At 42.5% G+C, this 22,393-nt stretch overlaps 1 protein-coding gene across 1 annotated transcript; it reads right to left on the reverse strand.

The window, feature by feature from the left end:
* Window positions 1-5,099: 5,099 nt before the first annotated feature.
* Window positions 5,100-5,798, reverse strand: LOC129720126 (uncharacterized). Its single transcript, XM_055671561.1, has one exon. It carries the CDS (start codon window positions 5,796-5,798, stop codon window positions 5,100-5,102), a length of 699 nt encoding a protein of 232 aa, XP_055527536.1.
* Between the last annotated feature and the right edge of the window lie 16,595 nt (window positions 5,799-22,393).

Raw genomic sequence — 22,393 nt, forward strand, 5'->3', positions numbered from 1 at the left:
AGATCAATATTTGAAGTAAGCCAAGTTTCACAAAGGGAAAATGCATCGCATTTGTTTCTATTTATCAAAATTTTAAATGAATCCATTTTTGGTAAAATACTTCTACAATTCCACTGTAAGACAGAGATAGAATCCTTCGTATACGCAGATGAATTAGGCATCGAAGGATACAATCGCTGCAAGGAGGGGCCATTGGGCAGTCAACTGCTTCAAAAATGATCTAACTGTTGGGAGGAATGCTGTAAGAAAAATTTTAATTGGATCGGGTACATTGAAAGTTTCAAAAGTTCAGTCCACAATGTCAGAAAATTTCACTAATCCAGAGTTTTTTTCATCAACTGGGAGTGCAAAAGGAACAACTGGGGTTTTAGATGTTCCTGGCAGTGCTGGGAACTCCTTCTGGGACTTTAAATCTGCAAGTCCAGGAGGAGTTTGCTTCGGTTTTTCCGCAGCACTGTTTGGTTTGTTTGTAACTTTCATTTCACTTTGGGAAATCTAAGGACCTTTTGGGGGAAGTTTAGGAGAAGAAACATTTTTCCTCTTTCTAGACGCCCCAGGATTGGCATAAGATGTTCCCGCTGGTGAATCGTCAGAATCGGTTTCATCAGAGGACAACAGATCAAAGGGGTTCGATGCTATGGTAGAAGTGGTCACGGTCTTCTTCAGCATCTTAGCGTAAGATCGCTTTGAACGCTCCTTAAGTGACCGCTTGATTTTATCTCTGCGCTGCATGTACACCGGGCATGTTGAGAGCTCATGCTGATTTTCTCCGCAGTGAATACATTTTTCAGCATTTACACTGCAAGAATCGTCCGCATGAGTTTCTCCACACTTGCTACATCGTGCCTTATTGCAGCAGTAGGCGGCTGTGTGGCCTAGCTGCTTGCAATTGGTGCAATTCATAACACGGGGTACATACAATCGCACAGGCAGACGAACCCGATCGATCGAGACGTGGCTAGGGAGAGCAGATCTGGCAAACGTAACACGAAACGAGTCTGACGGAGTGTACACTTTTGTGCCGTTGACAAGAGACACAGACCGCAATTGCTTGCAATCTATGATCTTTACTTTTACGTCGTGACACAAAGCATTTTTGAAGCAGCCAAAACCGCTTGCCAAGATACACTCGACCGACAGACTCGAATCGGTTATGACACCGTCGATCTCCACGTCTCGTGCGGGTATATAAACGCGATACTCGCTTGTGAAAAGCTCGGAGCGAGCAATAGCGTTGGCCTGTTCCAGGTCGCTGACCACGACACGGAGCTTGTTGGGTCTGACCTTGGAGATTTTGGTCACGGCCTTGTACCCCTCCGTCAGGTCTTTCGAAATCTGCAGGATGTTTAACGGTTTCGATTTCGGTCCTGCTTTTGGCCGAAAGAAAACAGTAAAGCTGCCCTGAGATCCGTCCGGGTAAAGCCTGGGGCGAGGGGGGACTGGAGAATTAACAGAGGAAGGGTTGGCAGGAGGGACAGGGTCGGAGGGGTTCGGGGATGGTCTCACGGGAGGCGAGGGATCTACATCCATCGCGCTAAATCTAGCGCACTAGCGCCGACAAAACACGTACCTCTTTACTTCTCCTTTCAGCAGGGTTGGTTGTCCGAACGGTCGAAGCTGCAGCCGTTACAGCCAGCAGCACCAATACAGCAGCTCCAAACAGCCACCAGCAGTGAGCCGGGTGTGTGATCACTCAGCACAGCGACACAACTCGCTGTCAACTGTTGGCTTCTTCTTTTTCCTCCTTTGTGTAGAGATTCTCGTCCACACAAAGGCGGGCAACCTTGAACCTTCACTCGACCAGGCAAACAATGCCAACACTTGCTCACGCGTCTTTTGTTTTATATTCCATCGGAGCGATCACCAAACACGTCCGATACTGATGCGTGTTCGGCACAGGATGAGAGAGAAACACTTTGTTAACCCTTTAATAGAGGACATACTAGGTGATGATGAATATAAAATAGCTAAACTGTTGGACTACCTTAGAGACATAAATATTTTGTATGAAATATAGTATAAGAGTAAATAACAGGGTATCAGTGGTAATAGGTTAGTAAGACATAAATTAAAATATTGAAAATGTAAATTTGAGTTAAGACGTGAATAACAACTTAGTAGTTAAAACGTCTCTAATAAAAAAAAAAAAAACAAAGCCTGTAATATTCTTGTTATGCCAGAATGATAAAAAGTACATAATTATATCAAATTCAGTTCATCTTGCACTTGAATGTTCAAAAGTGTGTTTTTAAAGCATATTTATAACAAAATTTGTTATTAAATTAACAAATATTATACATTCTAATCAATTCTGATCTTCTTCTGCCAAAAACCTTACAAAATTTGCTATAACGAGACCATGTTTTGAACACAAATTGATACAAAAGTTCGTAACAAAATATCGAGATTTGTTATAATCCTGGTATTTTTGACTGATCGGGATTTATCAAGATCCTCCCCCTAGATAAGAATCTAAGAATATAATGCTTTCCAAAATTCACCAAAAAAAAAACATTTGTCCGAACACTTTCATCACCCTGAATTTTCCTCAAGTTCTATGAAATGTTATCTAGACAGTTTTTTCCCTCCAAACTTTCAAAGTTGGAATAAACTTGTATCTTTCCGAGAAAATTACTTTAATTGATTTCATTGGTGTTTATTCATTCTCCTCAGAGTCGACTTGCACTCCGTTCACTAACAGCTTGGCCAATTATCTGAGCTAGATTCCGTCTAGTTGGTCCTACCGGGCTTCAAAAAGCTGAAGTGGTTGTTTATAAGACACCACCGAAGAGTTAACGTAGAATACAACAGCCTGTCTTATGTCAATGTATTTCTTGGAATAGGTTTGGGAATACACACAATTGGGGTTAATTAATTTAATGTCTCTCTGCTCCAGTTGACGTTTACCTCTATAGCCGGCACTGGTAACGACAATGAACAACAGCAGATGCTATGTGCAGCTATGCGGTTTCACTTGCTGACGTATCAAAAACAAGAATAAAATCGAATTGTTTTGAGGCTATCTTTTGTGTCAAGTTGCACTAAGATATTTTAATTTAGGCATTGGCTACGAAGAGGCTATAGACGAGGGCAATGCCCTCATCTATAATCGCTATACTACTAGCCACACACGCTATATAGTAAGTCACACACGCTATATAACAAGCCACGCACGCTATATAGCAAGTCACGCACGCTAGCAACACGCTATATAGCAAACCAAACGCTGTATAGCAAGCCACGCACGCTATATAACAAGCCACGCACGCTATATAACAAGCCACGCACGCTATATAGCAAGCCACGCACGCTAGCCACACGTAATATAACAAGCCACACACGCTGTATAACAAGCCACTCACGCTATATAGCAAGTCACGCACGCTATATAGCAAGCCACGCACGCTAGCCACACACCTTATATAGCTAGCGACGAACGTTATAGATAATCACACACGTTATGTGCACACCTATATATACATATACGCTGGATGATGGTGGCTTCTCAAACCACCTGGCGGTGCGAGTCTCTTTCAGTTTCGGGTTGTATTCACCCAACGATATCTGAATTGGATTACCGCTGGTGGAATCCAACTCAGATCGAAGAGGAGCCGAACTGAAAGAGGTAGGAACTGCAGCTAACGACTACCTCCGCCGCTGTTGCCCGCTGCTGATCCACTTCGCCTACTGCCATCGGTGTTGATGTCCGCTGCTGCTGCCTGTTGCTAGTGAACTGATGTGCTTGAGGAGAAATAGTCTCTTATATAGCCCAAAGAGTGCATTCCCGGCTAACTAGGTACTCCATTCTGTCGTCCTTTTCAGGGAAAGGCAGCAAGCGACCAATCAAAAGTCGACATTTGTGTTTCGACAATGTTCAACAATTTTCAATAGTACAATAGTTCGAACAATCAGATTACAATTTTCTGCATTTGGACGGATGCTTAAATGATTTTCCAATCGATTGCTGCAAAAACGACAGAAATCGTTTGAAAACTGACTGAGTTTAAAACGTTTGAAATTGGACAATTTTCGTGACGCTCCCGATGTTTTCGGTTTTGAAATTGGGTCCCTGTATAGGTTGCCGTAAGACGTATTCTACGTCAAAAAAAAAAAAACGCCGGAGGGAGCGTTGGCAATCTCATCAACGTTTGAACCGACACCTGTTTGATGAAATTTGACAAATCTCCTTACTTTTTCACAGATTTTTGTTTTCCTAACCAAATTGACTTATCCTACTTACTTCCTAACTCTTATTTCAAACTTGCCTTGTCTAAAAGGCTCGTGAATAATGCATTTGTTTAATATTGTCTTTTTCTTACTCGTCCTAGCAATCATCAACCTCAGTAAGTTTCAATGGAAGTTCCCGTATTCAAATAGCAGCCCGCTCCTCTCTCTTCGCAAATTCGCAAGCCGTGGAACTCACCGATAGGCTCGCTTTATGCTTCATAATATTACATTACTACTTTGAACAGGTCATCGCCCTGTTTCGTTCCGGGCAACCGAACCGCTGTACTATCTCGATTCTTCGCGGTCCGCTATTCTGTTCGAAAATTCCAATCGAAACTGTCTTCGGTCGATGGTACTGGTTATCTTTAAAACAACTTTTCCTCTTAATCCTCGCAGGTTTTTTTTTATTCACTAAGGCCGTTACAAATTTTATTTTCCTTTTATGTCACCTCCCTCTTCAAAAATCTTGAATATTGGAAGGGGAAGAAAAAAAAAGCCCAAACCGTTTTGTTCATTTTATTGGTTTACCGACAGCATAAATGCTTTATTTAGCAACAAACAAGTCCAGTGATTTGTGTGAACAAAAAAAAGTCCAGTGACAGCGAGAGTGTCGTCAAAAGGCAAGCGAAATAAATAATAATAATAATTAAGTGTTATTTTTCAACATTTATTTGAGTGCAAGTTACAAACGTCATAACTTGCACACAAACTTTGATCAAAGATATCTCTTTTTTTTTCGTCTCGGTGTTATTTATTTTTTGCCACCCCCTTTGCTAACTTTGATAACCTTGGACATAAAAAGAATTCGAAATTTGTCTCAGCCTAATTACTATTTATTTGTTACATAGCTGAACGTCTATCCACATTAGCGCCTAGGTGCGGTGCTGGGTAAAACTTTTTAGTTGATCGGCGAAAAATACTCCTATTCTTTTACCGGATGTGTTTTCTAGCTCGTATGTGTGAGAACCGAGCACCTTTCTCAACACGCAGGGCTCAAACTTAGGCGCAAGTTTCTTACAGAATCCCTTTGCTTTGTCTGAGAGATCGAAACATTTTTTTAACACGGTTTCTACCTCGACACATCGCGGACAGCTAGAATTGGAGCGTAAGTTGTAACTTTTCTCGTGACGTTGATATGCCTTCTGCAGGTTTTTCCTCACCTCTTCGTATAATTCCGTTCTCTTGCTTTCAATCTCGTTCTGTGTTTCTGCTTGGGGGGTGTGATTATCCCGAATGCTTGCGTACTCTCTTCCATCAGACACCTGATTTCTGCGAAACAGTACGAAGTACGGGGTATATTTTGTCGATTCGTTAACTGCGGTGCGAATGGCGTTTGCTACCGTTTGTATGTCATCCGCCCAATGTTTGAGATTTTTCCTCAGCGTCGCTCTAATAATGGTGGTTATTACCCGGTTAACGCGTTCGGTGTTGTTAATCTGTGGGTGATACGCTGGGGTTAACCAGTGGTTAACGTGGTAGGCTTGCAACAAATCTTTGAAACTTTTGGAGACGAATTGCGTGCCATTGTCTGTCAAGATTATCTCCGGTACTCCAAACAACTGAAAAATCATGTTCTCTACAAACTCACACAGGAGTCCAGCCTTCCCTTCTCGAAGCGGCTGCACGAGAACGAATTTGCTGAACACGTCCGTTGCAACAAGTAGACAAGTGCACCGGTTCCGACCTGATGCTGGTAGCGGTCCAATGAAGTCCAGTGTCACAAACTGTCACGGGTATTCAACTGGTTTTTGGGACGCCATCGGAGGGGTGACGTTTTTATTCCCGGCTTTGTTGATTTGGCAGCGGTAACATTCGCGGCAGTATTTTCTTATTTGCTCGTTCATCTTTGGCCAGACGTGCTTTTCATTAATAGCGGCCAAAGTTTTCTCGAACCCAAAGTGGGCTTTGTCGTGTATTTTTCGAATCAGTTCATCTCTTTCACCTGGTTCGGGAAACTGTTTCCACGTAAAGCATGGGTCCGTTTGTCTAACAGGGCTTCGAACATATTTCCAAATTCTCCCATCAATTACTCGATAGTCCGCATATTTCACCGGGTCGGTGAGTATTCGCCCCGCCAATTCGTCATAATTTTGTCCGGTTGCACGACCTTTACGACTTCGATCGACCGGGAAAGGCAATCAGCAGTGATGTTGTTTTTGCCTTTCTGGTACTCCAATTCAATGTCGTGAGATTGCAGGCGCAAAGCCCACCGGAGCAGCTTGGCATTCCCGGATTCGGCCCCAATCTTGAAAAGCCATGGCAGGCTTTTCGCGTCCATCACCACTTTAAATCTCGTCCCTTCCACGTAGTGTCGGAAGTTATCGACTGCCAACAAGACCGCCAAACATTTCTTTTCCACCGCTGAATATTTGCGTTGCGTGTTTTAGGAAGTTTTTTGTTAAAAAATCCAGCCACTCTCGTTTCGCCGTTCTGTTCCTGCACTAAGGCTGCCCCTACTGCATTTTCCGAAGCATCCGATTCGATGACAAATGGTTTTTTAAAATCCGGGTTCGCTAAGACCGGGGCCGACGTCAAGACTGATTTCAGTTCAGTAAACGAGGATTCAGCCTCTTCGGTCCAAACGATCTTTTTCTTCCCTTTTTTCAAGAGGTCGGTAATGGGGCTTGTGATTCTGCTGTATTCGGCAATGAATCGTTGGTAGAATCCAACCAACCCCATTAAGCGCCGAATGTCCTTAACTGTTTTTGGCCGAGCATAATTGAGAATTGGCTGAATTCGAGATTGGTCGATGGAGACTCCTCTATCGGTTAATAAATATCCGAGATACATAACATGTTTCCTACAGAACCTAGATTTTTCCAGAGAGATCGTTAACCCTGCCTTTTTTATCCTTTCTGCCACGATTCTTAGCAGACGTAAATGCTCTTCAAATGTCTCCGTTGCAATCACTATATCGTCGAGATACACGAACACAAATGGCTGAAGATCGAACCTAATCACTTTGTTCATGAGGCGACACATAGTGAACGGGGCATTTGTTAGTCCGAAGGGACATATATTGAATCGGAATAGTCCTCTCGATGTGCGAAAAGCTGTATAGTTCCTGCTTTCTTCCTTTAGCGGTATTTGGAAGTATGCGTCCTTCAAGTCTATTATCGAATAGTACTTAGCGTGGCCCAAGCGGTGAAATATATCCTGTATGTTTTGCATGGGATACGCATCCTTTACGGTCATGGCATTGATTCGTCTGGAGTCCAAACACACTCGAATATTTCCGGAACTAACGGGTTCGTCCACTCACTGTAGCATTCCTCTATGGCATCCAAAGTTTTGAATCGTTCTATTTCGGCATCGATCTCCTGCTGGATGTAGGGTGAGCACTTGTAGACGGGCTGGTTCCTAGGTTTAGCGTCACCCTTCAGTATTATCTCATGTTCGATCAGATTTGTTCGCCCAACTTGCCTGGGCGGGTGAACTCCATTTCCTTAATTGTTGTGATTAATTCTTTGCGTTGGCTTTCCGTTAGGGCGTGCTCTGTTTCTACGTCTTCCGGGGCTGGCTCTGCAGGCACGTCAATTGTCGGGACATCTAGTGTGTCATCGGTCTCTTTTTCGTCTACTTTCGATGACTCTCCGGTCGGTTTAACGTTGAGACAGAGAATAACGTTCACATTGGCCCTCGTTGTCTCGAATTTCTCCGGCCCGTTGCCTGTACCGATCATCGGCGCAATTCGAAACTGCTCCCAAAAGTCGGTACCGAGAATTAATGGCCGGGACAGTTGTGGTACAATAATGGTGGGCACTACCCTAGTACGCTGTCTATACATGAATGGAAGATTCAGATATCCCAAGCATTTATATTCGGTTCCATCCGCAGTACTTACACGAACGGCTGCCGGGAGGATCTGAAGTCCATACTGCTGTGCGAGGTCTGTCGAGTTCACCACATTAACCCCTGCCCCGGAGTCTAATAGGGCTTCTATCTTTGTGTCAAACACTATTACTCTGATGAGTGGACATTTTCCCACGCTGATTCTTATCTGGTGTACTTTTAGTAAGGGGTCAAATTTGCTGCTTTGTTATATTGTTTTGGGAATTAATTTAGTATTTGGGACGGTTATATTCCCGTTTTTCCATCCCGCTATTAGTTTCCCTGTTAGTTACTGGTAGATGGACGATGGGTGGTGGCACAACGTCCACAAACGCGAATCGTTCTCCCCAGATTACCACATCCATAGCAAAATACAACCTTTAGTTTCGTGCAGACGCTCCAACTATGTCCCTCCTTATGACAGTTCCAGCAGGTTCGCGATCAATTCCGCTGCTCGTTGCTTCCCTGCCATCCCAGGTGGCAGTTTGTTTTCGCTACCATCGGCAGTTGCCCCGATGCATTCGTAGGTCCGAGCTGTTTTTTCCGTGCCTCTCTAGGCTGTAATTCAACGGCGTTAATGCCAGACGGCTCCTCGTTATCGGCATCGCTTTCCAGAATCTCAACGTTATTCACCATTCGCCTGGGTTGCGTCTCCAACATTTGCTGTAAGCTGGGGTCAGCTGCGTGGATCCGATAATTTATCCTCATCAAATGTTGCAGATCCTTTACCTCGACAATAGATATATTTGTCCGGTAATTTAACCTCATATTGTCCCAGATTAGCTCAAACTTTCGGTTTCTGGATAAGGGCTTCGACAGCATTCTATTCAGTTTTTCGATCTCGGTTACGAACGCTATGATGGACTCTCCTCGGTGTTGCTTCCTCTCCTGCATCTTTTGGCGAATCCCTTGATCCTGATTGGGATTCCCGAACCGATATTTGATTAATCTCTCGAAGTCAGCCCAGGTGTCAAATTTGTCCACAAAAGTGAAGAACCAGTCAGATGCTGGCCCATCTAGCAGTAGGTGTACATCTCTCAGTAGCCGTCTTCCAGTCACTCCCTCTCGTTGGGCGATTGTGTTTACCTTATAAAGGAAATTCTCCACGCTTGTTGATTTTTGCTCTCCTGTAAATTTCAATTTCCACTTCTCAACCCGGTAATGTCGATCTCTCGCTCCGCGGGATCGCTGCCGCTCCGTATGGCGCGTATGCTGCCTTGCCCCGGCATTCCCATTACTGGGACTATAGGAAACATCACTGTTCGCTCCGTGATCATCAGTATCACTTTCGCTATATTCGCCCCTTTCCACGGGGCGGATCCACCTACGATCTCTTCTGCTGTGCCTTTCAGTACTTGAGTAAGACTGATTTTCCTCGCTAGTGGTTACATTTCCGCATTGTGATTCTCCCCATCTTCGATCGTTCCGTGCGCTACCTTCGGTAACCATCAGCAATAAACTAGTCATCATTCTTTCCAGATGGTTCATTTTCGTCTCCATATTCGATCCCTCCTTCGATTGAGGGGTACTCGTTGGTACCTCGGTCCGGTTTGGAGTTGCCCCAGTCTCCTGCTGTGTTCTCATTGAGTCCACATGACAATCGTCGCGCCGCGTGCTATTTCCTGCTACTCCTTCTGTGCCGTTTAACATTTCGTTGATGCGTTCCTTTATCATGGTTGACGGTAGGAAAATCTTGTTTTCCCTCATGCAATCTTCAATTCGACGAACTAACTCTCTCTTCATCTTCTTCTGATCTTCGGTGTTTGTTTGGCACCTTTTTGCCCGGTACCAGTAGTGTATCATACGCGATTCAAATCTCGGTTCAACACCTATTCGGTTTAGCGACCTCGATAAGTCTACTATCCACCTAAAAATGAAAGAGAATTCTTCCGAAATTGTATACGGTGAAGGATGGTTTTTCCTATCTTTTAGGTCTGCCTTAAATAAGGTTCTTAATAGCCTTTGTTTGCCGGCAAGGTCAAGCTCATAACTGATCCATTCAAGTATCCCCGTGTGTCAAATTCATAATCAACCTCTTCAGAGTTTAAATGCTCAGCGTAAGGAAACCTCTCCATTTTCGCGTAATAGTTAAGAAAAATAATCAATTGACTTAAACAAACTTAGGTTGAGGATGGGTTCTACCTATTATGAGGGCAGGCAATCAACACTCGCAAAAATCGTTCCAGTGTTTACGGTGAAAAATATTTACAACTACAATATAACTTTAGGTATATTCACTTTTGATAATGATAAAAATCTAGGTATATATCTTCAATTCATGAAACAATAAATTATGGTTGTGGGTCCCACGTTGGGCGCCAATTGTAACCATGACCAGATGCACCCGAAACCGACGTCAAAATTTAGCGGATGGCTTAAACGCCACTCCCGAAGGAGGTCATTCGCCTTCCTCTGTTGCCCAGCTGATGAGACCCCTCTTACGGGCGGGTATGGATTGTTTCTGAGTTTCGGTTCGAGAACGGCTCGTCTGAGTCAGAATCCACGTCAGCAAGTCTCCACGCGACCAAGAAAATTAACCATACCAAAAAATCTATTCAATCGGATTTGCCGATTAACATCACGTGGACTGTTCTCGGTCCACTTTGTCTATGAACGCTTTAGATACCATCAGAGGAGGCTGCAGAGTATAAGCCAGCCCTACTTGCAACTACAAAAAAGAAATGGAAACGATAGCGACCTAAACGGCGATTCTTGTTAAACCAAATATAAAATCCGAAAAAGTTCCTTAATTAGAGAATTTAATTTAGCTCCTATTCACGTTTACGTCGAACACTAGCACACATTTTTATTATTTAACTTTGTATTTATAAACAATTTTGAACCGACCACGCGATAAACGCGCATCAGCTTTTTAAGTAGTTTAATCTTTTTTTGTGCTACGTTTCGTATACTTATTTACGACGCGAGTGGAACAGTGAAATTGTTCAATGAAGTGTGGAATATAAAACTGTGCCCAAAGCGACAGCCACTTCCTCTGGCGTTGCCATGGAACTTGCAACCGCACTTTCCATGCTGCGTGCATAGGTGCCCGGAGGAACCACGAGGAAATCCTCCGCACCTTTATGCTGCCGCTGTGTCAAGACTGTCAGAAAAGATTCGTGACGGAGCTCAACCTGAAGGCATTAACAGCGCAACTTAAAAACATTACAGAAAATATTGGCAAATCGATGGAAACAAACCATAAATTGCTCACAAATAATCAAACACTCAGCAAGACCCACGTCGACTCGCTAGAGGAAATAGAAAAAACCCTAATTGCAATCAAACATAACATTTCTATTGCCGCAAGTAACAACAATGCCAGGGCCACAGAAATAAAAAATCAATTATCTTCGCTTCTCGACGCACCTACGGACGCCACAGCGGCAGTCGGAACGCATGCAGAAAAAATGCTTAATGAAATAAACCAAAGCATTTCTAACATTGCCAGCAGCAACGAAGCCAGTACAGCTGAAATTAAAAATACATTGTCATCACTTTTCGACACACCTTCGGACACCACATCAGCTGTTGAAGCGGTGGCCAAATCGGCAGCAACAGCAGCAGTAGCAACAATAGCATCAACTACAATTGCAACGACAGACTCACTCAATTAATTACTTACTACCCTAAAAAATGACCTAGCTGAATCTCGTGCTGCCCTTACGCTTACTTAACGTCTCACATGGAAGAAATGGCAAAAAGAATACCTATACCCGTCAATATCCCGCTGGAAACGCACTCATCGTCTATCCCAGCGCAAGCTCATCAGAACTTCGTCCGCAATAAGGAATCAACTTCTGGCTGGCGCTTCATTGGAAGTAAAAAAATATGGAAATGTGACTGGACACAATAGGACGCAAAGCAGCGTTTACGTCGTCTACAAGAAAAAAAAAAGAAGACAAAGCCAAGCAAAGGTGAAAGCAACGGAAGCAGCAAAACCATAGTACCAACAACAGCAATAACATTACTAGTAGCAGGAACAACAGTAACATCCGCTTAAATAACAACAACAGTAGCAACAACAACATCATCAACCACAGTAACAGCAACAGCAACGGAATTGGAACCATCACGTAGCGCAACACACCACCTTCACTTTTACCTCTTGATAAGGAATTATTGGCCGCAGCACGCATACATTTCTCTGGACAACAAAACAAGGACATTAGAACAAAATTCATCAATTTCCAAAAAGGCGAAACTATCAACCCGTACAGAACTGAAAAGGTTCGCACTGAAAATGTAAACAACAATAACAGCGACATCAGCAACAACAACTCAACGTCAACATCCACACCTCCACACGACAGCCTTGTCGAACTGGACCCAATGCGGCCTCCTATCCTCGCTCAACGCAGTTGTCAACAAACGGCGATGGGCGCTTTTTAAAGGCTAGACTTCGTGACCCGAATATAATGAAAATCGTCCGCCTGTACCTGACGTTCATGAACGACCAGCAACCAACATTATGTGTAGATGGTTACAGATCAACTAGTATCCGAACGCTGTTAGCTTCCGAAGGACTACCAGTAAGCACCGAACATCTGCTGCGCATTTTCCAGGAAGTCTACCAGGAATACGTGCTTTCACCCTCGGAAGCAAAAGCTAACCTACAGACGTACAGGACCTTTCTACTTAGCGAACGGACACATCGGCTGCAGCAATTGCGCGTAAGTCACGTAAATTTTCACAAGTGAAGACGCCCAATTTGGAAAGTAATAGTGTAAGTTTACATAGACAATTTTCACATTCCACACAGAATGCAATAATTACACCCTCTTTGTAGGAAGAAAGTAATTATTTAATTGAAAATATTTTACATTCCGAACAGAATGCTAAAACGACACCCTCTCTCGAGGAAGAGAATACTATTTCAAGTCAAACTATTTTTCCAAAAACTTCTTCGAACGGGCAACAGAATGTGACTGAAATACTGGTATACTGCCAAAATTTCAACCGCATGTAAAGTCCAGCCAAAATTAAGGAAATTAATCAAAATCTATTATCATCCACCTTCAAAGTAATTCTAGGAACTGAAACTAGCTGGGACGAAAGCGTAAGAAGCGAAGGCGTGTTTGGAAACAATTATAATGTATTCCGGCACGATCGGAATTTGTCTACCAGTAAAAAAAAGTCAGGCGGTGGAGTCCTCATTGCCATTAATGTAGACTTTACTTCTGAAGAAATAATATCCGACAAATATAAAGAATTCGAACACGTATGGGCCAAAGCATTTATTGCTGGCGAAGAACATATTTTCTGTTCCGTGTACTTTCCACCGGAGCATGCTCATAAACATTCATATGAATTATTTTTCAAAACTTTAGAATCTATTATGTCTAATATGAAACCAGAAGTAAAACTGCATGTCTATGGCGATTTCAACCAACGTAATGCAGACCTTATCGTAGACATTGAAAATGAATCTATCTTACTCCCAGTCGTAGGCGAAAACGAAACACTGCAGTATCTTTGTGGCGAATCCTCAGAACTCGGTCTATATCAAATCAATCATGTCAAAAACAAACAAAATGCATATTTAGACCTATTATTCACAAACTGCACTGAAGACTTCTCTGTAGATGCATCATTGACTCCCATCTGGAAAAATGAAGCATTTCACACAGCAATTGAATATTCAATAGTAATGAATAACAGTTCGTATCCTAGCGACTGCGAGTACGAGGATGTACTGGAATACCACAACACTGACTTCGAACAAGTCAAACGTAGACTACGCATAATAAATTGGCGTAGTACTATTTGTAAAGAAGGAAATGTCAACGAAAAATTATTAAAATTTTATGAAATAATTAATCAAATTATATCAGAAAATGTACCACTAAGAAAAAGAAGACGAACGAACACCAACAAATATCCAGTGTGGTTTATTCCACAAATGAAGAACCTAAAAAATAGAAAACAAAAAGCACATAAAATATACAAAAAAGACAACAATAGCGAATACCAAGAAATTACCAAGTTGACGGCAAACTTGACGCAGCCATTAAAATTGCGCATGAGGAGCATAACCGTAAAGCCGAACATCAAACCAAGTCCTGCCCTAAGAACTTCTTCAATTACGTAAAAACCAAACTTAAAAGCAGCAACTTTCCATCACGAATGCATCTTGACAGTAAATTAGGACAAACTAATAATGAAATATGTAGTCTTTTTGCCACTTTTTTTTCAAGAAATATACACCACATTTGAAGAAACAGATCGCGACCGCGAATATTTCTCGTTTTTTCCTGAATTTTCAAATTCTTTATCTGTCAATCAAATATCTGAATTCGAAATTCAGAACGCACTTAGACGCTACGAAAGATCCTGCTCTTAGACAGTGTGGAATTGAATTGCTCTTAGACAGTGTGGAATTGACACGGCTTCTGGCGTAGGTGGCGGTTAGAGTTGCAGTGTTTCGGCATCTGCTGCGGTATCACCTGCGCTGGAACGAAAGAACAGCCAACATGCAATGTTGAAATTAGCTACCGCACTTGCCAGATATGAGGCACTCTACCTTATAATCGCATTTTCTATTCACGACTCTCTTCCCGATAGGTTTCTTTTCTAGCGAGCCAGCTATTTTCACTTTAAAAGAAAACTATTTCAAACTTTATCGGCTAACAATTTCACCACATGGTGGATACCTTTCTACAGTATAATCGCGGCGCGCACAAGATAACTAAAACCACTGCGGACTCTTCCACGGTCTAGAAAAAAGTGGCAGAGTAGTAGTTAGAAACCGAACCGACTCCTTTGAACTCAAAAACAAACGATTTACAGATCTAACTTTACGAGAGAAGTTATCTCATCCCATGGGCAACGTCACCATCCGCTACCCCTGGAGTTTTCCCCGACCCATCGGTGGTTTCGGCAAGTGAGCTACCCACACAATACTCGGGTTCCCGGGATCTTGAGTGTCTAACGCTACTTCTCCTCAAACTCTTGCGGCCAATGGAGAGGATATCTTTTCTGCGAGCTTTCGGTTGGTCGTCCATATTCAAGGATCAACCGTTTTAAATTTACTTGATTTTCGTAATGCTACATAGTAGGCCATGATCAAAAATTTTCTTATCAACATTTCCGTTATATTTTTGTGAACAATTCTTATGAACATTGTCTTTGGCTAACATCAACACAAAAGAATTAAGTTCGTCAAATTACCTTTTCCGACCACTGTGGTCGGGTTCGGGTTTCGACCGAAAAACAAAGTTTGGGTTCGGGTTCGGGTCCGGTACGGGTTTGAAATACCTCAAACCCGATCATCTTTATTTGTCTCTTACACCCATCTGGGAGATAATCCATTCGAGCGAACGTAAATGCTGCTCAAGGAGGCATCTATCATTTACGCGATCTGGTTGAATGTACACGATACAAATAAAATGCGTAACGCTGGAGATCGCCACCCACAGATGTTCAATGTTGATCCCCCGGGAGGATGCAATATGCGAGACTTGTAGCAGGACCTTACAGCCAGTCGAACACCGCCACCTGAGCGCATATACTATTGATGGATGATTGATCTTGACTGTAGACCGACCGAATGAATGAGTCATCAAAAAGTTGAGTGGAGATTGTGTTGTCGTTGATCCATGTTTCTGTGAATGCATAGATGTTGTAGCACGCATCGTTACACGCCAGTTGGTAGTCTATCAAGCGAGAAGAGGTCTCCATAGTGCTTTCTACGGTGCGTCGCGGCAAACTTGCTGAATATATGCGTCCTGGGGTGCAGCTTATTCGCCCATTGCTGCAACGTCTGAACTCAGAAAACTCGCGGTAAACAATTCTCCTAGGCCAAGTGGAAGTTGATAGAGCTTTTGTCTTTAACTAAGCGTTCATGAGTATTTTGAAAGAAACAAAGGAAAGAGTGTTGAAATCTCTTCCTTTCGCCACTAGCCGAGCAACAAGAATGTCCTCCGTTTCAAGAAGTTTCCTGGCTAGAGCGATCACTTGTTCCGCAGAAACCTCGCGAGCGATCCGCGAAAGGTATAGGCAAAATTTTGGTCTAGCTGCAGGGACAACTGCAATTTTGGTGGAGGCAGGAGGCGTGCTGCCCGTGCCGTGCAATAAAGGTGGTTCATTGGACCGGTTGGTATCGGCATTAAACAGTCAACGAGGTTTTGAAAATCGGGAATCCGTAGCGGTGCGTCTTATCGATCGTGGCGTAAACGAATTCGAATATTCATCAACATGGCGAAGTTGGTTCTAATCTCATTTTTTAGTTCGTTCAATATTTCAGCCTTGAGATTCTCCATAATGCCACTATGGGTGTTTTATGCTTCTTCCAAACCGCTTCGTGAGCAAAGCGAGCAGCATTCCTCACTCGAATGTCCTTCATCAACGATGTACAGGAGACATCCTGTACTCGATTCAAAATAACACTCCCAGCACGAGACAACCAAACGTAGAGAAACTATAGATGAATTTAGTGCAAAAGTACGGTAGCAGAGTGCAGTGAGGCTAGTGATCGCGCAAAGGACCTGATGTAAACAAACACAACACCGTCAAAGTCGATCTGCAGAGCAATAATTCTTATAAAATCGTAGGAATAATCACTAGGTAATCGTTATTAACCACTGCGTGTAGAGACACCGGACACACGTACTTGAAATAACACCGGACACAATTTTCCCAAAACTTGAATGCGTTAGAAGTAAACCAGCCTAAATGACCGTACACCGTTGTAACCGCCGTAGACCAGTAACAATTAAATGCCACCGTAAGCTAGTTTTCGCATAAAACTGCACTGTATGCAAATAGCTGGTACTCAGATATTCACTTTGGCACGAAATAAGCTGCATATAATAAATTGTTCACTAGCAATTTGATCAAATGAACGGAGCGAAAATGCGGCGATGTAAACAAACTTTAGCAAAGTTGTTAAAGGTCTCTCCTTGCACCCGCTGCTCTGGCATCCTCATCGACAGCACACATCCAGCGCGTGCGAGGTCTGCCTGAAAGTTGTCGGCCTCAATCCGGCTCTCTGCTAATACTATCTTCGCGGGTCGCTCATCCGCCATCCGTGCTTCGTGGCCAGCCCAGAAAATATCAGCGTGTTTGTATACTTCGTACAGCTCCTGATTAATGCGCCTGCGCCCATTTTCTAGTTTGCCACCGAGTATCAATCGTAGGATTCTACGCTCGAAGACCCCAAGCGCTCGTCGATCGGCGTTCTTCCACGTCCACGATTCATGTTCGCAGAGTGCCACCGGGAGCGCAAGCGCAAAGCGCCAATTTTGTACGGATCTGTAGGCTTCGGGACCTAAGCTGGCTACGCAATTTGTAATATGCCTTATTCGATGCCGCAATCCGTCTCTTCACCTCACGGCTCACCTCTTTGTACCTCGTACCAAAATAAAATAAACTCGTCGATCCCTTCGAAAGTATTCCCATTCACCTCCACCGCAGCACCAACACCCGCAGAACTACCACGCACTCTGCCAGCCACCATGTCCAATGCTCGCCGTAAAGGCCTACTCAACTGCTATACGATTAACACCAATTATATTAATGTCGTCCGCGAAGCCTGGAAGCATGTGGAACTTCGTGATGAAGGTACCGCTCCTCTGCACACCTGTCCTTCGTATTGCACCTTCTAAAACTATGTTGAACAACAAGTTTAGACCATCTAACGCAGTGGTTCCCAACCGGAGGTTCGCGGCCGGCAAGGGGGCCGCCAAACCAAAAAGGTTGGGAACCACTGATCTAACCTCACAAAAGCGTCCGAAAATTTACCCGCTGTCCTGACGCGTTGAGAAAATTCACATAACTCTTATCTTCAAGCATCTATAGTTCTGAAAAGAACCGATTCCATAATCTTCAATTAGAAATTCGTGCTACAGAACGCTGATGATCGCACCACCACCGGTAGTATTGAATATTTTGTTAGCCGCGCATAATAAAATTTGCTTTCCGCTGTGCCTTCCAGTAGCTATGCCAGCTAAATATTCTGCAGCGTACGATGGTAACTGTTGCTGCCGTATGCAAAAAAAGGTAACATGTTCCGCAGTGCCTGAAAGATGACTTGTATGCAGCTTCCGTTTCTCAATGTCGCGTACCTCTAACAGCTAGATTTTTGCCATTAGGGTGTAGCCACGCAGCTTAGAAAAAGACAAACAAACCAAAACATGAGCGGAGGCCTAGTGTGGTTGGTAACGTCTCCGCCAACCATGCTCGACGCCTGGGTTCGAATTTCACCGCCGACATAGGTGTCGATGGTTGTGAGCTGGCGTGATCCACTCCCAACCAACCCAACTGATCTAGATCCAATCCTAGCCGGCACCGGGAGATTTTCTGAGGCGAAAAATCTCTGGGATCACGCCTTCCATCGTATGAGGAAGTAAAGCCGTTGGCACCGGTCCGTTAATAAACGGGTCGTAAGTTAGGGTCCTGGGTGGAGTCTCCTCCCTGGGCGTCGGTAATTGGCACAACAACAGTGGCGGAACTAGACCGACGGAAAATAAGCGAGAATAAAAAAAAAACCAAAACACCTTCGATACTATCGAGTGATTTTCATAAGCATCAAAAGAAAGTTTTTGCTTTCCCGATGCAAAAATCACTCTGGTTCTTAGATTAACTAATTTTCGTTACTAATATTTGACTTATAACGGTGATCGAGTAGGCACAAACAAACAATTAAACCGGAAAATCACTCAATTCAGCAGTGAAAATTCTTGAAATGAGGGTTATATCTTGTTGTGATAAACTATTCATAGGCAACACTACCGTTTATCTTTGGTGCGCCCTGGTCGTTGTTGTAAAAATGATTATTGAGAAAAAGATGAACATTTCACACTAGTAGTAGTTGTAAAAACTCTCATAACTCTTATCTGCAAACATTTATAGTTCTGAAAAGAACTGATTCCATAATCTTCAGCTTGGATGTGTGCTACAGAACGCTGATGATCGCACCACCACCGGTATCATTGAATATTTTGTTGGCCGCGCATAAAATTTGTGCATGTTGCTGCCGTATGCAAAATAAAACCGAACCGATTCCATAATCTTCACGTGTGCTACAGAACGCTGATGATTGCACCAACGGTAGCTTTGAATATTTTTCTTGACCGCGCATAATAAAATTTGCACTCCTCTGTGCCCTACAGTAGCTGTGCCAGCAAAATATCCTGCAGCGTACGATGGTAACTGTTACTGCCGTATGAAAAATAAAGGTAACATGCTCCGCAGTGCCTGGAAGTTGACTCATATGCAGCTCTCGTTCCTCAATGTCGCGTACCTCTAACAGCTATACTCCACTCGCTTTTGTGTGAAAAACTAGACTGAAGCTGAATTTTCGACACGCAGTCTTTTGTATCGAGTTCAGAGTAGATTTTTGCCATGAGGGCGTGGCCACGCAGCTTAGAGAAAAACAAACAAACCAAAACACTTTGTTGAGTCAAAATATGTAGGCAGTGGAATTTATTCCGTCCATATTATTGTTATCCGTGCTCGGGAAGCAAGCCAATAGAGAGAGAAATGTATGGGAAAGCTTGACCTTGGAACTTTTCACTTTTTTTCACCATTAAGCAGTAAAGCAACAATGTTAAACATTATATTTTCATTTGGTTTCCGAGTAGCACGACACTCCCCGTTCCGCTCTGTCGTGGTACTTGAAAGAAGTGCCTGCGGTCGGATCAACTCCACGGAATTCACGTTCTCCGATTTTGGGCCAACGCACCTCTTGTATAGCTGCTACCTCCACTTTTGCCTTTCGTAACCCTCTGGCCAAGATGCCCGCGCGTGCTAGTTCAAGCAGAGTCCTTATATTCTAAGTGCCAAGTTCCCAATCGTTGTCCTTTTTCGTTTGCCTAAGTATATACCGATTGTGGATTATTCGTAGTATATTTATTCCAGCATGCTGCCTTACTAGGGCTGCGATGCCTAGTCTCGCGACGGGGCTGCCTGCTTGGGTTTAGCTGGCGAGACATCGCATTTCATAGTTCAGTCGTCCGATCCGGATCAGTCGCCGTTTGAGCCGCCCTATCCTGGGGAACAAACGCTCAGATAAACTGCTCTCCAAGGAGAACAACTCCCCCTTCCCTGTCGGCATACGACCAAGTTCTCACCGGTTGGTACCACGTGGAGGTACGGATAGAAGTTGCTCGGCATTATGCTATGGACCACACTGGGGCCTATTTTATGTCAACTAGTACTGGTGTACTGGTGGTACATACAGCCGTTTATCAATCATTTGCATTCAAATTATTTTAACAGATTCAGACAGTCATTGTATATCAACAAGTTCTGTTAGTTAACATTCTAAATATTTTTGAGTACATACCAACATATCTCCAACATAACTCTTGTTGGAGACCTAAGCTGTATGGTAAAATCTGAAAGTGTTTCAGATTTTACCATACAGCTTAGGTCTCCAACAAGAGTTATGTTCCCGAGTACACTTTAAACAGTCAAAATTCTCAAATCTTGCGAAAAACTTTAATTTTGAAAAAATGCATTTGAAATTGAATTAATCTCTTAACTCTTAACAGCATCTGATGTGTACTTGGAATTGACATTTCAACAGCAGGAGTTTCAATGAAAGCTTTTAGCACTTGATCCTCACAGATTTTATCAAATTTTTTGTTGATTTCTTGAAATAATACACAACCGATTTGAACAATATTGATATCAGATGAACGGGCTAGTCAAGGGTTAACTGATGAAATATGATTGAACAAGAGGTTTCATAATTCGGCTGCTCTATACGTTCCCATTTCATTCGATTATAATCGAACTTAAGCAACCGTTATGGATTAAATTGAAATAACAACGAAAGTCAATTATCTCAAAAATTACACGACTTATTTAACATAACTCGTTAACCTTTCAAATAACTTCATAACAACTTGATATGTTGTTCAAAAGTTATGGAACGAAAAGAAATTAAAAACTATTTAAAACTATACCTGCTTTGATCGATATACGTGGGCTCAACATAATTTAAATGTACTATCGTACTATTTGTACGTTCCCGGTATCGCTCGTGATGAAATTGTTCGATATTAAAAGTCATTTCTCTTATTTCGCTATTTCTTAAGCACTAACATTACGTCAAATTTCATATTTAATACTTCAATTACAACATCAATATTTTAGAACCCAAAGAGTGAATATACATTTATTGAATTCAAGCATTCATGTAAATTTATTCTTACAAATAATAAATTTGAATGAGATAGGCTGAGTCATCAAAATACACAAAATACACAAAAAAATATATAAAGAAACCAATGTACAAAAAAGTCGTTTTTTGTTGCACTGTGTTATTCAATTTTAAACAAAAATTATGAAATCACGTTTTGCTCAAAAAATACACTCTTTTACCTGATATATACAAACCAGAAATTCATGAGTAGCTAAACAGCCCAATTACAATTTCATCATTGAAAAATGGACTGCAAGAGTAAAATGAATTATTTGTATAAATATTTTAATTCTTTCGAAAAAAAAGCAATTTTTTTGTAGCACTTCCGGAATTTTCTATCCGATGCTATATTTCCTGATTTCTTCGGATAATACAGAGGCGACATATTCGCAAAACTGCGGTGCATTTGCAATACCTGATATTTTTCAGTATTTATCGCAGCAACCGTGTGCATTTTTTTTTTTCTTAACTGTTTGGTACCAAATTTTCCCAAGGACTATAGAAATTCAAGTCACCGGTATAATGACAAAGTTAGAAATGAGCTATAATTATTGAATATTTCGCTGTTAGTGTGGCTTTTATGCAGCTATACTTTTAGTTTAGGCATCGTTGGTTTGACTCTGTTTTTCGTTGACGATATTGCATATGTTTGATGATTTGGGTTTACATTAGAGAAATTAAAAAAAAGCAAAATATTTTAAGTCCATTTCTGTATTGTTCATTTATTTATTTATTTATTTATTTGCTCTCAACCAACAGACATATATTGTCCAAATGGTGACTAATTAACTACACGAAACATTAATACAACAATTGTATATAAAAAACATAGCAACAAATTTAGAACGAAGCACTTCAATCGACAGATGAAAATCAAACATTGACGAAACTTTGTTGAACGCTCGTTGAAGGCCAATGATTGCACTATTGAAGCTGTAGTTTGTACGACGAAAAGGTAGGTGCATTGCAGGTACTCTCCGCAGGGTTCTGGATGGAGCATTTATCTTGATCTGGCGAAGAATGTCAGGGCAATCGATCCGTGCTGTCAGCACGTTAGACACTGTCATAGCACGAGCAGTTTCACGCCGAACTTGGAGGGTGTCAATATGGAGAAGTTGACAACGATCCTCATAAGGAGTGCTCCACATTGACTGTCTCCATGGCAAGAGGCGAAGTGCGTAGCGG

This window comes from Wyeomyia smithii, chromosome 2, assembly GCF_029784165.1.
Source record: "Wyeomyia smithii strain HCP4-BCI-WySm-NY-G18 chromosome 2, ASM2978416v1, whole genome shotgun sequence".
NCBI classification, from domain to species: Eukaryota; Metazoa; Arthropoda; class Insecta; order Diptera; family Culicidae; genus Wyeomyia; species Wyeomyia smithii.